The sequence below is a fragment of the Polyodon spathula genome, chromosome 1 (genome assembly GCF_017654505.1).
Source record: "Polyodon spathula isolate WHYD16114869_AA chromosome 1, ASM1765450v1, whole genome shotgun sequence".
Classification (NCBI taxonomy): Eukaryota; Metazoa; Chordata; class Actinopteri; order Acipenseriformes; family Polyodontidae; genus Polyodon; species Polyodon spathula.
In genome coordinates this window covers 61,553,794-61,569,497 of record NC_054534.1, presented here as the reverse complement: position 1 = coordinate 61,569,497, position 15,704 = coordinate 61,553,794, and the positions used below count along the sequence as shown (strand labels likewise).

The 15,704-nt window shown below is 39.9% G+C and overlaps 1 protein-coding gene across 1 annotated transcript in view; it reads left to right on the top strand.

Moving 5' to 3' along the window:
- Positions 1–15,704, top strand: part of LOC121320575 (protein WWC2-like) — a 70,759-nt gene that overhangs the window by 43,721 nt on the left and 11,334 nt on the right. Inside the window, exons 7-16 of the mRNA XM_041259030.1 lie at positions 1,613–1,750; positions 3,047–3,120; positions 4,021–4,263; positions 5,461–5,550; positions 6,412–7,004; positions 10,414–10,537; positions 11,177–11,257; positions 11,548–11,634; positions 12,081–12,273; positions 14,076–14,240. Of these exons, the coding sequence (XP_041114964.1) occupies positions 1,613–1,750; positions 3,047–3,120; positions 4,021–4,263; positions 5,461–5,550; positions 6,412–7,004; positions 10,414–10,537; positions 11,177–11,257; positions 11,548–11,634; positions 12,081–12,273; positions 14,076–14,240 (1,788 nt within the window). The remainder of the gene's footprint in view (positions 1–1,612; positions 1,751–3,046; positions 3,121–4,020; positions 4,264–5,460; positions 5,551–6,411; positions 7,005–10,413; positions 10,538–11,176; positions 11,258–11,547; positions 11,635–12,080; positions 12,274–14,075; positions 14,241–15,704) is intronic.

Genomic DNA, 15,704 nt, shown 5'->3' with positions numbered 1-15,704 from the left:
CGAACAATATGTACCCTTTGTTGCAGCCCTAATAACACTATGTAACACAATTTTTGTTCCTGGGTAGTAAGTGTTATTTCCTTTCCTCTCCTAATTGCTTATGCCTCAAAAGTATAGAAAATTGCTATTATTCCCCACAAACTTTGCTTTTGTGACCAGGACAGTGATATTTTGAAATGTACCTATTTCCAATGAGAAAACGGCCTTTTTGTTCACATAAAGTCAGAAGAAAACAACATATGAATCCAAATTAACATGTATTTATACTAAAGTAATACAAAAATGACTACAAAAGATTTAGAAGTGAGTAGTTTTTCGGGATTTACGATTACACTGTAAATCACTTTCACGAATCAGCCCCCAAATGTAGTCTCCCATCATTTTCTCGTTATACTGTCCTTGGTAGCGGCGTTCAAAGTTCAGTATATCCTGGTGGAAGTGCTCGCCTTGCTCCTCCGAGTACGCTCCCATGTTCTCCTTGAATTTATCAAGATGAGCATCAAGGATATGGGCTTTGAGGGACATCCTACAGCCCATTGTGCCGTAGTTCTTCGCCAGAGTCTCAACCAGCTCCACATAGTTTTCGGCCTTGTGATTGCCCAGGAAGCCCCGAACCACTGCGACAAAGCTGTTCCAAGCCGCTTTCTCCTTACTAGTGAGCTTCTTGGGGAATTCATTGCACTCCAGGATCTTTTTTATCTGTGGTCCAACGAAGACACCGGCTTTGACCTTTGCCTCAGATAGCTTAGGGAAGAAGTTTTGAAGGTAATTGAAGCCTGCTGACTCCTTATCTAGAGCTCTGACAAATTGTTTCATAAGGCCCAATTTGATGTGCAGTGGTGGCATCAGCACCTTCTGGGGGTCCACCAGTGGCTCCCACTTGACGTTGTTCCTCCCCACAGAGAACTCAGTCCGCTGTGGCCAGTCCCGCCTGTGGTAGTGCGCCTTGGTGTCCCTGCTGTCCCAAAGGCAAAGATAGCAGGGAAACTTGGTAAAACCGCCTTGGAGACCCATCAGGAATGCCACCATTGCAGCCTCTTGATGTCATCTCAGAAAAATGCAGATATGTATCCATTTAGGCAGCTGGAACTAAACTGAACTGGTGGGCTTAAGGCCCCTGTATTTATATTACTATTTATATTACTGGAAAGTTCTAGAAAGTTATAGATGTTACTCCAAGTTTACTCAGCACTGAATCTATCTGGAATATTCTGGAAAATAGGTAAATTTCAAAATATCACTGTCCTGGTCACAAAAGCAAAGTTTGTGGGGAATAATAGCCATTTTCTATACTTCTGAGGCATAAGCAATTAGGAAATAACACTTACTACCCAGGAACCAAAAAAAAATAAAAAATTGTTACACAGTGTAATTGTATAAATGCCCTTTTCAGAGTGATAATTACTGATATTAAGATGTTATGAACTTATAAAAACATGTAACCAACTGTTGTCCTAAGAAATTTTATAACACCATATTTCTATATTATAATGAATTCAAAATAGCTTTTGTTTTATGTTATTATTTATTAAAGCATGTCCAGCCAGTCTATGGGGATATTTGTGGCTTTTATGCTAATATGTTTTATTTTTGTATTTGTATGGTGTCGCAGAGCCTGGTGAAGTTAAAGGAGCAATTCTATTCAGACCAGTTCATCGACCCTGATCTACGGTCCACCGTGGCAGGGTCCCACTTCTCCCTGTCCAGGCAAAGGCTTGATGCTGGCTCTCAGACTGACATCTCTGGAGAGGCGAGTGTGGGAGGAGAGTTTTACTAAAAGTGTTTGCATCACCATTCCCTTATAAACTGCCTCCTGGTGTTATATAGAAGCTAGTGAATCAATCGTCTCTTACAGCTTTTGAAAGATGTGCAGATCAAGGAGCAGGGTTTGAGACCAGACAGAATTTATTTTTTAGATGTACGGTAGTGTGGAAATGTATTAGACCTCATGGTGTGATCGTTTCAATTTTCGGTCAGCAATCAGCAGCATAGAAACAATAGGCACTCGTGTGTGAAACTGTTAGACCGCTCTTTGTTTTAATTAGGCGTCTTAAACAACTTCTAAAAAGTCTCATGCATTTACCATTTGTGGCTATGAGTTCCTTTTCTCTTACTGTTTTAAATGAACTGCAGGTGTGGCCTGTTAAAGTCATCAATTAAATTAAACAATCACTAATTTGCCTAATTGGACAATTTTCCAAGATTTTCAGTTATAGTGGTTTTGATTTGATATGCACAACAAAACAAATCAACAGAGCAGTGTATGCAGTGTTGTCATGCAGTCCTGTGTGAGATAGCGTTTATCCTCTATAAATCATTGTGATTGGTGTTTTAGAAATACTCAACCAATTGCAATGCTTTAACCATCAGAGTGTCTTCTCTACCAGTGCTGTTTATTCTGAAAATAAGTTTTCCTGTAAATACTGGGATATTTTAGGGAAATAAAATGATAGGTTTTGCACTTTTTTTTCCTTTCTGATTTACATATAAAAAGTCAAACTTGGGTGTTGCTGCAGTCATTCTCTCCCCTGTAATGCAACATACACAGTGTTTTTCCTTGCTGCGCTAAAGAATGTCCCTCTTTTCAGGCTTTTTGAAATGCTTGTGCTTAATACTGAAGCATATGACAGAAATCCAAGTCAAGTACAGATCATCCTGGGAAATAAGCTGCTTATTGAGCACGATATCACACTGGGCTGATTTTCACAGTAGAATGCTAATTGGGGGGGAGATAGATAATGTATTAAAAGCAGTTACTTGTGATGTTTTTCAGTGACAGACTTGATCATGTGATTGGAGAATGCTACAGTCCCAAAAAAACACATTGTGGGGGTGAATAAGATAAAATTATATATCGTATTGTAAAAATGTAAAAGAAATAGGGTTGTCACCGGTAAGTATATGCTAATCAAAGGACACGGAAAGATGTCTTTCACTCCAGGTGACCTTTAATTAATTCAGGATCTATAGACACCGTTATCTCAGATAGATTTTTGCTATCTGGTTGGTCAGTGGCTTATAATTGTTCTCTTTGTCTGTGTTATAGCTTGGCTTGAGAAGCAGGTGGAACCTCGCGGAAAAGGTCCGGCTAAGTCTGCAGTATGAAGAAGCCAAACGAAGGTATTTTTGTCAGTATCCCAGTATTCAGAAACGTCCCTGTTATTGCTACCCGTTTGAGAAGAGAATGCAGCAGCAGCAGCAGCAGCTTGACTGGTGAAGAGTCCTGAGGGCTACTTGTGTATTCAGAATTGTATTTAACCCCAATTCTGGCTGGGAAATGACTATATATCAATCTTCAAAGAATTACGAAACTCAATATTCAATTATAATCTCTACATCCATATAAATCTAGCTGGCATTGCCACTATTGTTATTTTTAGATGTTGTTATATCTATCCTCCTTAACTTCATTGATGTTATGAGAGCTGTCATTGCACTGTCATGCGAAATCAAGCACATTACCCAACAGAAAACTGGTTAAAGTATAGGTATATGCAACAGCAGAGGTAATTGACATTTGACAGTTCAAATAGATTGTATGTTTATTCTGTCCCTGGTACTGTTGGTCCTCTGTAAAGAAATGTTCTAAACACCAATTTACTTTATTCATAAAGCTCTGTTACCTTGATTTAGCTGAGAGGCTGTATACAAATTAAAATACATAATGTAGTTTCAAGGCTGTATATGCACACACGGTTTCTTTCTACCTTCTAACCTAGCAAAGTATGCCATGGCTAATAAAGCTGTTGTTTAAAATGTCAGGTTACACAGTAGAGAGGGGGTTAATGTTTTATTTTGTGTGTTCAATCATTCCCGTTGTTACTGTTATTCACGAATAAATAGCACCACCTGATGGTTATTTTAAGATATGACACTTTATGGCAGCATAACAGATTGCTACTGAAGGTGCTGGGGGTATATGTGGACATGCTCAGTTACCAAAAGAATGTGGCTACCCTGAAAACCCGTCGGTATTCCGAGTAGCAGGGAACTGGAGCTGAAGCTTTGTTTTGCTTCTAGCATGGCTAATCTGAAGATTGAGCTGGCGAAGATGGAGAGTGAGGCGTGGCCGGGCGCCCTGGACGTGGAGAAGGAGAAACTGATGCTGATTAATGAGAAGGAGGAGCTCCTGAAGGAGCTGCAGTTTGTGACGCCCCGTCGACGCACGCAGGACGAGCGCGAACACCTGGAGACTGAGCGCCGAAAACTAGAAGAGGACTTGCTGTCTGTCAAGAGCACACCCAGCCAGGCACTAGCTGAGAGGTAAGTGTGCTGCTGCCGGGTTTTCAGTTGGACCCTGTCGATATAGTAACCGTTGCGGCCTTTGACAAAACAACTTACAGTATGTGGCTTTGCCAGGAATGGATGATCAAACACTTTGATGTTGTTGTCATTCTTTATGAAAAATCGGAAGTTCAGGAATCACAGACATTATTATGAAGCAAACTTCCTGTGATCTGTGATGTTATCTGTCTTTTATTTATATAGCACCCTTCATGTGTTTACATCACATCGCTTCACATAAAAAGAACAAGGGACGATTCTACAGTTTTAAAGGCAGCTCTGAACAGTTGAGTTTTCAATAGCTGACCAAACCACAACAACTAGTCTCAAATAATATGCTGACTGTAGCTGAAACTCACAGGCTTTTGGAAGTGTATTCCCCTCAGTTTCTCTTTTGGGATATTTTTTTTTTCTTCGTAATCATCCGACAACTTTTCCTACAGTGTTATTATGTTTCAGCCGAACCTTACAACAAAAGTAACACCAATTAACTTTTGTTTTAATATTAATAAATCACTAACCCCTTTACAGCCTAACCTTTTTTGTCATAGGTCGAACAGCCTGTCAATCAAACTGTGCAAGTAAACCGAGAAGTCTAGTAGGTTTGCAAAGGGCATGATTGTCTCTGTACAAAGTTTGGTGCAGTTTAATTATGGAATGTCGTATTTACATAGCTGAGAAGGGACGCATAGCACAAAATTGAACATGGAAACACGGCAGCAGGGAAATCGAACATAGCCAATGGAGGCTGCAAAGGGGTTAAGCATTCTATGGAATTCTGTGCAAGACATTTAAAGGTTTTATTTTCCCTAAAATATCCTTCCATAGAAGTACAAAGGATGACTTTTGATTTGGGGGGTGAAAATACAAATTGGATACAAAATCCACAAACACTGTTTAAGGTACTGAGTTTAACAGAACGAGTCCCCACATATTTAAAAGACCAACGTCCCAGCTCATCCTTGAACATATACATGTTGGCACACACATGTGTAAAGCCAGCTAAATTCATGAGAATTAGGCAGCATTTTTTAAAAACCGTATCTGTTTGAAAAACTAGGGGTTCCTGTGGCTCCTGCACAGTGCATAGTGTGTCTGTAATTCAATATCTGCTTACCTTTTAAGCTTGAAAAGCCAAGTCCCTGCAGCCTCTTACATTTTTTTTTTCTCTCTTAGACTGAAATTACAAGACAAGAGAAGGGAGTTGATGCAGAAGTTGGAAGAGTCCACAAGACTTGCAACACTCTTACATTCACAGCTTAAAAGGTGAGGCTTTCTAACATATTCTGAAAACAGCAGGGGAATGTCTTACTCTTTTTTTGATGGTTTTATCTAAAAGAGCAAGGTTGTCCACAGGGGCAGTACACATCCAGGGGGGATTAAGTTAATTTTGTGGATACAATTAAAAAACTAAAAGAAATAAAAGCTGTCAGAGAAGAATTTTGCACATATTGCAGTGAAACAATTATGTATGGTTTTACAGCCTGATTTATACCTAATCTTGGACTACCTAATAAAAAAGATCTACATTCTACGTACCAATAATTGGTACACTTGGTACCCTTGTGTGCTGCATCAGTTTTAGTCTAGGCTGGAGATGAAGGTACCTAGATACCTGGACAAACATGAGAAGAATTACTGAAAGTCTGTTTCTTCTACTTCCACTGACTTTGTCATAATTTCAAATAATTGTAATTACCATGAATGTGTGTTGGTACAAAAAATGCACAGTATTTAAATCTGCCAGTGGGAAAGCATAAACCATTACCAGCTTTGCATGCAACAACACTGATTCGTGGCTACAAGTCTGCAATTTCATAGTACTGTGACAGATATCCAAATATTTGTATTTCAACAAGCATTGCCTAAAATGAAAACAAGATATGCATGTTTGTGCCTGTCCTTTGTTAAAAAGGTAAAATATTAGAATATTCATCTAATCTTTAAAGAATACACGAATATTAATAATATATGATCTTTTACTCTACAACATTATAAACTTAACATACTGAGTGCACTTTTTTTACTGCGAGCACTTTTACAAGTGCTTCATCAAGCTGTCTGAGAAAACCTCTAGTGAGTGTGCCAATAAATTAACATCTAAATTATTTTACTTTTTTTCCCCAGCCTCTCTGCTAGCACGTTGTCTGTGTCTTCAGGAAGCAGCCTGGGCTCGCTGGCGTCCAGCCGAGGTTCCCTCAACACCTCCAGCAGGGGCTCTCTCAACTCCCTCAGTTCCACTGATCTCTACTACAACCAGGCAGATCAGACCATGGACCTGGACTACCAGTACAAACTGGACCTAATGCTGCAAGAAAAGACTGGTTACATTCCCTCGGGACCCATCACCACCATTCATGAGAATGAGGTGGTCAAGTCCCATGGGAACATGCGCTTCACAGACTCTTCTGAATCCCCTGCTCTGTGCCACACAGTAAAGTCGACAGAGCCTTTCAAATCGATGACGTCACTTTCCTCCAGATCCTCGTTGTCCTCACTTTCCCCTCCCGGTTCACCCCTGGTCTTGGACGGAACCTTTTTACAGTCGATACAAGACACTGTTACCACAGACTTTGAGGATTGTGAAATTGCAGGAGACTTTGCAGGCTTAAGCTTTTATGAGAACCACATTTTATTAGACTCCGGAACAGGAGCCGGACAGTTTCTTCCTGGAGACAAGGAGCACAGGGAAGGACGTCCCCTCTCCACATTACGGGAAGGTATGCCACTCTTATGCACTGCAAAGCAACCCTACTTTTTTCCCCCACTCTTCCATACTTTTCACCCATTATGATCTTCAACATGATTATGTATATCTGTTGTATCTATTTACATTACTTGTTCAAGGTTTTGGTGCAGACACACACACACACGCACTTTCCTTGTGTTCCTTCACGTACATTTTATGCCTATAATATAACTGTTCATAGCTCTGAAGTAGCTTCTGTAATGTGGTTTGTTATAAATGGGTGACAGATTATTTCAGGATATAGAGCAAAATTTAACCTTATTGGTCTTTCCAGGTTTGTTGTTTTTTTTTGTTTTTTTTTTTACCTCAAAAAATGTGCACACTTAAACATGTTTAAGCATTTCCTATGGTTTTCTTTATCTTGCATATGTGAAATAAGCATTTTAAATAAGACTTTCAAACAGATTTATTTAAGTACAAAGGCAGGTAGAAGGAGCTGTGTAATGCATTCTAAAAAATGTGTCTGTCTGTGTTGTAAACGGTATTTACCAGATAATAAGCAGTCTTTCTGAGGAATGCAGTAGACAGGGTAACTACTGTAGCAACTGCAATGTTGCAACATGAATGCAAAATATTGTAGTAACCTATCAGTCAGTCATTAAAATCAATTTGAAGCAGCTTTCATGCAGATTTTGAGTTTAGACAATCATAGAGTCATTCAAGCTTTTAATGTGAGCTTATATATTGGTTAAGGGTCACAGGAAACCTGGAAGGACTTAAACTGTTGGAGACTTGCTGTAAGAATCACTTGTTCAATTGAGAATGAGGTTAAAGTTATTAATTAGCACAAAGAGTGGCAATGTTATCCAAATCTTTGGGTATTGGAGGCATCTGCCTACTTTTTTATACTGTGACAGGCTGTATATGTCACTTGTTACCTAATGCTCTTCTTGCAAAGGGTCTTGGGGTGACTTAGTGGAAGTTGCTATAAGGTACATTCACCATGGTTACATCACTGTTTTAAAAAAAAGTCTATGAAAATATATGTCTTGTTTGATAATCTGCTAATAGTTTTGGTACAATAATTTTAAAGATATTTGTATACAATGCGTAATTTTAAAATGAAGTGTAATTTTACTATGATATGATCTATTGCCATTTTGAGATAATTTTCAAAGTTTTGCATATATTTCTTTGTCCCTAAGATAACATGGTGCACAGATCTACTGAACTATTCTAAACGTTCCAGTGGTTACCATATATGCATACACCACTTTATGGTAAAGGAATACTGCAGCTACCAATCTCTGCTCTAACCGAGGAGTTTAAGTGCGCCAAAGTCTGACTGGAAATGACATAAGTAGGTTCACGCGACAAATGCGTAAGGGAGGTAGCACCTGTGTTGAAAACTTGAAGAAAATGGAAGGCAAAGAAAGCTGTGGAAGATGCTAAGGCTGCCCTTCGAATCGGAGATATTATGGGGCAAGTTCAGCATGGAAATGGAGGTTTTGGTCTCTTTTCAGCTCCTCCTACATGGCGCAAGGCAACCCCAGCTCAACGGCGGAAGCTGGTAGTCAGTGAGGTGCAAAAGCAGGAAGCAAGGATCAGGTGTGTAAAGGTCATTTCCCAGGCCAAGCAGGGAGAATGGATGAGATGGGAGAGTGTGGAACAACGGAAGATCGGCTGGCAAGACCTGTGGACAATGGAACAGAGCAGGATCAGTTTCCTAATCAGATCAGCATATGATGTTCTCCCATCACCACAGAACCTAAACCTCTGGGTGGGCGAGGATCCCTCATGTCCTTTGTGTTCATCACCTGCAACATTAACGCACATTTTGACAGGATGTAAGGTGGCTCTTAGCCAAGGTCGGTTTACTTGGCGCCATGACCAGGTGTTGCGATGTTTGGCCTTAGCAATGGAAGACAAGCGTAACCTGACCAATAAGTTGCCACCTGTTCCATCAAAACATTACACACAAAAGACAACATTCCTCCGCCCAGGAGAGCAACCACCAAGAAAAGGTGTTAAAACCAATCCTCGCCCAGGACAACTGGAAGCTGTTAGAGACTGGAAAATGCTGACAGATGTTGGTCAACGGTTTATTTTTCCACCTGAGATTGCCACCACTAACTTTCGACCAGATATTGTCTTGTGGTCTGGGTCAGCACGCCTTGTTCACCTGGTAGAGTTAACAGAGCCATGGGAGGATGCTGTAGATGAGGCGTACGAGAGGAAGAAACTGCGGTATGCTCAACAAGCCACTGAAGCGGAACAGCGAGGATGGAGAGTCCGGGTTTACCCAGTGGAAGTGGGTTGTCGAGGATTTGTGGCACACTCTACAACCCGGTTTCTCAGAGACGTCAGATTCAGTGGCCAAGAGTTGCGTCGCACAGTGAAGAACTTAACTGAAGCAGCAGAGAGGAGCAGCAACTGGCTGTGGTTGAGACGGAAAGATTCTGGCTGGGGATCTCAAGCACAATAGAAAGAAAGAAACGCTGATGTACAGGTAAGTAAGCTGGGCTGAGTTGAGTGGGGGACGGAGGGGGGTGATGCGGGGACGCCAGAATCACCGTCGAGCCCTCTTGAGGTGTCGTGGGCTAGTCGACGAAACACTGAGGATGGAACGTGCCCACTTGAAGACCCCAGAGATGTACCCTACTTAGCTCAATCCAGACGGTTGTCATGCTGATGCGCTGGGGAGACCACACTGGGTTGATCCCCGGAACCAGCATCGCAGCCGTTGTGTGTGCTAATGCACTGGGGAGGCAAAATGAGCTGATCCCTGGAGCCAGCATTACACTTCAGCAATCAACACCAGACAGAAGGATATCTACATCATCAGATGGAAAACAACGCAAATGGATGGAGATGCAGATGGATCATATTAGTTTACTGTAAAGCTAGGTCTTAGTTGGTGCTTATCTTGGTGAGAGCCGAGTTCAAATCAGCATGAAGTTCAACATCTACTGTCATGTAATGGAAATCAATCATGTGGCTTTCACAAAGCCAAAGAAAACATGCTTTCTAAATTTAAGGAACTTAACATACTTGCAGTCGTTTTAAGATGTAAGTTTAAGATGGCCACTGTTAAGTCAAGTGGTCCAAACTACCTTAAGATTGTTCAACATGACCTATGTTTTCATATCAAAGTATTAGAAAACAAAGAAAAAGAAATATCTGATGTCCTACAATGTATTATTTGATTGATATTTTTTTTGCTATATTATAAAATGTACAATGCAGTTTTTACACAGTGCATTAATATCAGGTAAACAAGGCAATCTTGTTGTTGGAGATGTCTGTAGTTCTGCTTGGATTCCTTCCCAGCTAGGCATTTATCTTGAATAGATACACAATCTCTGCATGTTGCTTGGAATTTAAAAACTTGGCAACGGTAACATAATTAAAGGGAAAGTGTGTTTTTAATCTCTGCACAGGTTCTGATTTGCAAAGAAGAGGCGCAGGTCATTTACTTGAAGGGAAGACAGCGTGTGTGTCTGCAGCGGTATCTGACGAGTCGGTTGCTGGAGACAGTGGCGTGTATGAAGCGTCTGTCAAACAGTACGTGTGATCTGATACAGAGAAAAAAAAATCACCAGTGTTTCCTTTGTTTGCCTTCTGTCTGAACCTCCTACATTAGATCTGTTTTCATTTTAATAAAATCATGCAAAACCTGCTTTTAGATATGAATTTGCCTATTTTCTCAAGTCTTCTCTCCTCTAAAAATTAATTGGGACACCTGTCCATCACAAACTGGGCTGCATTTGACATCTGCCCCCAACTGCCATCGGATTCAGATTGCATTTGATCAGGGTTGGAAATTAATTAACCAATAATTGATTTGTTCCATGGAAACAGTTGGTCTCGCAACAGAGATTTTAAAGAATGCAAACCCTTATAAAAGTAAAAGCATAGCAAAGAATAATAAAGCATAGTGAAAACAGAGGTAAGCATTGTAAAACAAATTAAAAAATACTTATGGCAAAGCATTTTAATAAACATGGCAAACCAGGGTAAACTGGTAAATGTATAGTATAACCATGGGGGAAGCATGCTACAACTGCAAAACTACTGTGCAAAAGTCTGGTGGTAAACCTTTGACGAGTCAAAATAAATCAGTGCATTTCTGTGTAAATATGGCAAACTACTATATTATAAAGTGGTAAAACCAACACTGTTTGTCCCCTTTCTTGTTATCAGGTCAGTTGAAGTGGAAGACATGGTTTATATTGAAGATGATCTCACATCTTTAGAGGCAGCTCAAATTCAGATCGGACTCAAGTAAGAGGTTCTATTAAAAACAAACAAACAACAAAAAAAGTACTGCATTGGACAATTAACTTTTTCTTTAGGGTTGGGCCCCAATAAATGAGAAAGGAATTAAACACTCAATACGTCTCCTAGTTTTTGAACACCACGCCAGATTTCTAATTTGTCATCTACCTCTAAATAAGTACAAATTATTGTAATTTGATGACAGTATATCTAATTAAACATATTTATTTCTTAATGGAAATAGTTATTAATTACTCTATTTTACTTACTCGGTTTCTCTCCTCCTCCTTCTATAGATATGATGCTACTAATTTCAGTTTTGTAATAATCATAATGCAGATGCGAAATCAGTCCACTCTTCTGGTGCCACATGGTACAAAAATGTAAGTATAGGCATTTTAAGAAACGAGACTTCTTGTGATGAATGATTTATTTAAATCAATGCACAGAAAAAAATAGCAGATGGCTTTCATAGGCCACAGTCTTTGCACCTATTAACTTTCATGCATGAAATATTGAAAATAGCTGGAAGTCGTTTTTTCATTGCTTTATATGGGGGGGGGGGGGGTGGCATGGCATCCCCATATAAGGCTATACGGGGAAGGCTATGTGTATTGTACCTTGTGTTTCATTGTCAAGATGTTGTTCTGTACATACAATACACCAAGTCATGTACGATAAAGTCTTTAAAAACATCTCTGACAAATTCTCGTGTGATTTGTAGAATGGTTCTTATTTGGCAGTGTTTAAATTGTGTGAACTTTTTTTTAAAGAAATGGATTGCACATGTGAAAATCACACTGTCCTGTTTTCTCTGATGGAATTGTAGGTATTTTAGAGTTGCCTTGCTTCCCTCTTCAAATGACACCAGCTGCTTGTTTCGCACTAAAGTCCTCACTATGGCAGACACCATTGTCTTCAATGAAATCTTCAGGGCCGCGGTATCCCAGATCATTCTGCAGCAGAAGACCCTGAGACTAGATGTCTGTACCTTGGGCAACACCTGCCAGGAGGAATGTCTGGTATGTGCTACTGATATTTTGTGACGAGCAGTATTGGAATGATGAATGCAGTACATAAAGAGAGGTGATGTATGTTTACAAGTAAAACGAGTTGTTGAATGTAAGAAAATTCTTAACTTATACTGAAAATCAAATACACTTTCTTTATCCACCTGTCATGTTCAGTACTTATAGAAAGTCTGCACCCCCTTTCAAAATTTACACCTTTTGTTGCCTTATCACCTAGAATTATTAAAATAGTTTTTGTTTTGTTTTTTCATTTATCTAGACATCCTATCCCACAACTTCCAAGTGAAAAAAATATTCTATAAAATTAGTAGAAAATTAATTAAAAATTAAATAGCTTGGTTGGATAAGTGTCTACTCCCCTTGTAATAGCAATCCTAAATTAGCTCAGGTGTAACCAATCGCCTTCAAAATCACACACCAAATTAAGTGGACTCCACCTGTGTTTAATTGTAGTGATTCACATGATTTCAGGATAAATTCACCAGTTCCTGTATGTTCCTCTGCTGGGTAGTGCATTTCAAAGCAAAGACTCAACCATGAGCACCAAGGCGCTTTCAAAAGAATTGAAAGGCACAGATTAGGGGATGGGTACAAAAAAATATCAAGGCCTTGAATATCCCTTGGAGCACGGTCAAGACGATTATTAAAAAGTGGAAGGTGTATGGCACTACCAAGACCCTGCCTATATCAGGCCTCCAAAATGGATGATTGAGCAGGAAGGAGACTGATCAAAGAGGCTACCAAGAGGCCAATGGAACTTTTTGGCCTAAACGCAAAACGTTATGTTTAGCGCAAACCCAACACAGCGCATCACCCAAAGAACACCACCCCTATTGTGAAGCATGGTGGTAGCAGCATCATGTTATGGGGATGTTTCTCATCGGCAGGGACTGGGGCACTTGTCAGGATAGAAGGGAAAGTGAATGGAGCAAAGTACAGAGAAGTCCTTGAGGAAAACCTGCTGCCCTCTGCAAGAAAGCTGAAGCTGGGACAGAAGTTCACCTTTCAGCATGACAAAGACCCAAAGCATACAGCCAAAGCTACACTGGAGTGGCTAAGGAACAAAAAGGTAAATGTCCTTGAGTGGCCCAGTCACAGCTCCGACCTAAATCCAATCGAAAATTTGTGGCATGACTTGAAGATTGCTGTCCATCAACGCTCCCCAAGGAACTTGACAGAGCTTGAACAGTTTTGTAAAGAAGAATGGTCAAATATTGCCAGATCTAGGTGTGCAAATTTGGTAGAAACCTATCCCAACAGAATCACAGTTGTAATTGTTGCCAAATGTGCTTCCACCAAGTATTAACTCAGGGGTGGAGACTTATCCAATTATGATCTTTCAGTTTTGTATTTTTAATATATTTTTTTTTTCTCAGTAAAAACTTTTTCTCCCTTAACAGTGTGGAGTATGGAGTGTAGACAAGTGGAAAAAAATCCTCATTTAAATGCACGAAACTCTGAGGAACTGACGCAACAAAATGTGAAAAAAAGTTCAAGGGGGTGTAGACTTTCTATAGGCACTGTAATTGCTTGCTGGAATACTGTACAATGATTTGACTATTTCAAAGTGAGTCTTGTTGTCAGTCTTTGTTTTTAGGGCATTTTTTTTTTTTAATTATGTTTTGAAATTCCTAAGTTGCCTTTCACTCCAATCGCAGAATTACATTTTGGGTTACAGGTACGGTGTGGTAGGACAAGAGTTCTGTTTTGACAAAACTTTCAAAAAATGATCGTCTAAACAAGTGTGTTGAAACTGCCTGCCTTCTGCACCTCAAATGTCATTCACCTTACAGGCTGGAACGCAGATAAGCTTAGCAGACCTTTTGTTGTCTGGCGAAATCTCAAACCACTGGTACAACTTGTTGCCTTGTAAGAATATCTCAAGCCAAAAGAACAAAGAAAAAAATGAAGAAAAGGCTCTGGCACTGCCTGATCAGCACTTGGGTGTTGTGGATTTAGTAAGTATGGTTTTGCTGTTGCTAACAAGATTCAAATACCTTAAAACTTCAAATAATCGCTCGGTCGCCTGCTGGCAAATACTGTAAATAAACACTGGGTCTCTATTAAACAGCAGGTCTCTGTCATTACCATTGAAGCTGAGGAAGATGAGGAGGAGCTTGATCGTAATGAACTGCTAATAAGTGACAGCGATGAAAGTGACTCTGAGGATTAACCCTTTGCAGTCCATTTATTCAGCGCTTGTCAGGCACGTCGGGTCCAGCTCACCACACACACTGTTTATTTTGCACGTGCAGAGTAAAACAGATTTAAAAGGCATGACTTGCAAAAGGACACTGTAGCCTCTCAGCCAAGCCCCACCCCTTGTTCAGTGTATTTTTCACATACTGTACCTTTTGTGATGGGGTTTTTTAAATATCTCGCCGTTGTAGGGGTTCTATGCTAGTTTTCTTGGACGGATGAGAAACGTAAGAATCTTGGTCCCTGCCCCAACACAATTCGTCCCTATATCCCAGATTATAGGTATGTGCCTATCCTGCATTAACCTTTTTACTGTTTCAGTAAAGCTTTCACTTAATTTGGCAAGGTAGGGTTCAGGGTTTGAATACTCAGTGGTTACCTGAATTAACAGTAGTGGTACACAACAGGTAAGTAATAGTACCAGCTAAACACCCCCCCCCCCCCATGCAAATCTATAGCAATAATAACAGTTGCACAATAGCTATAGTTCAAATTGTTCTCTGTATTTATTAAAGAAAATGATCAGTTGTTACAGAAAGGGAAAAGTGAGGTTAATTCAGATTATTTTGAATGTCTTGCTGGCAGCTTAGTAATAAATGTCAGTAGTCAAAGACAAATAATATTAACCTTTCTAAGCAGTATTACTTATCCAGGAACATCTGAGGTGATGTCACTGGATTGGCAGGGCAAAGGCGAATAAAGGCGATTTACTACAGCTGCTCTAATAAGGCTATGAGTCCTAACACTCTTTTCCCTCACAATAAAAACACGGGTGGCTGTCCTGGATGTTTTGAACACTTGCCAGGCGAAGGTTGTTCACTTCAGTCCCCATCCACCCCCGACAGGCGCAGAATCACGCTCTCTCGCGCACAAAAATACTTGCTAGCTGTATTTGCTTCACAAGTGTATACTGCTAGTTCAGACCAAACACATTTCTTTTGTCCAGAAAATAAGCTTTATTTCTGCTAACAAAACTACAGTGCACTAACAACTATTTACTTTTTCAAACGTCGTAGTTCAGTTTCAGTAGAAAATAAAGGAGATTTAGTGTACTTTACTGTGCTACAAAAAAAAAAATAATAAAGCTGTTTAAATGCGTTTTTTCTTTACTTTCACTTTTATCACAAAGCTTCTTTCTGACAATAACTCATTGTGCTGATAAGACTTACGCTATCCTCCAGCCTTTTAGTTTTGTCCAGGAACTCTGTCTTCTGTAGAAAAAC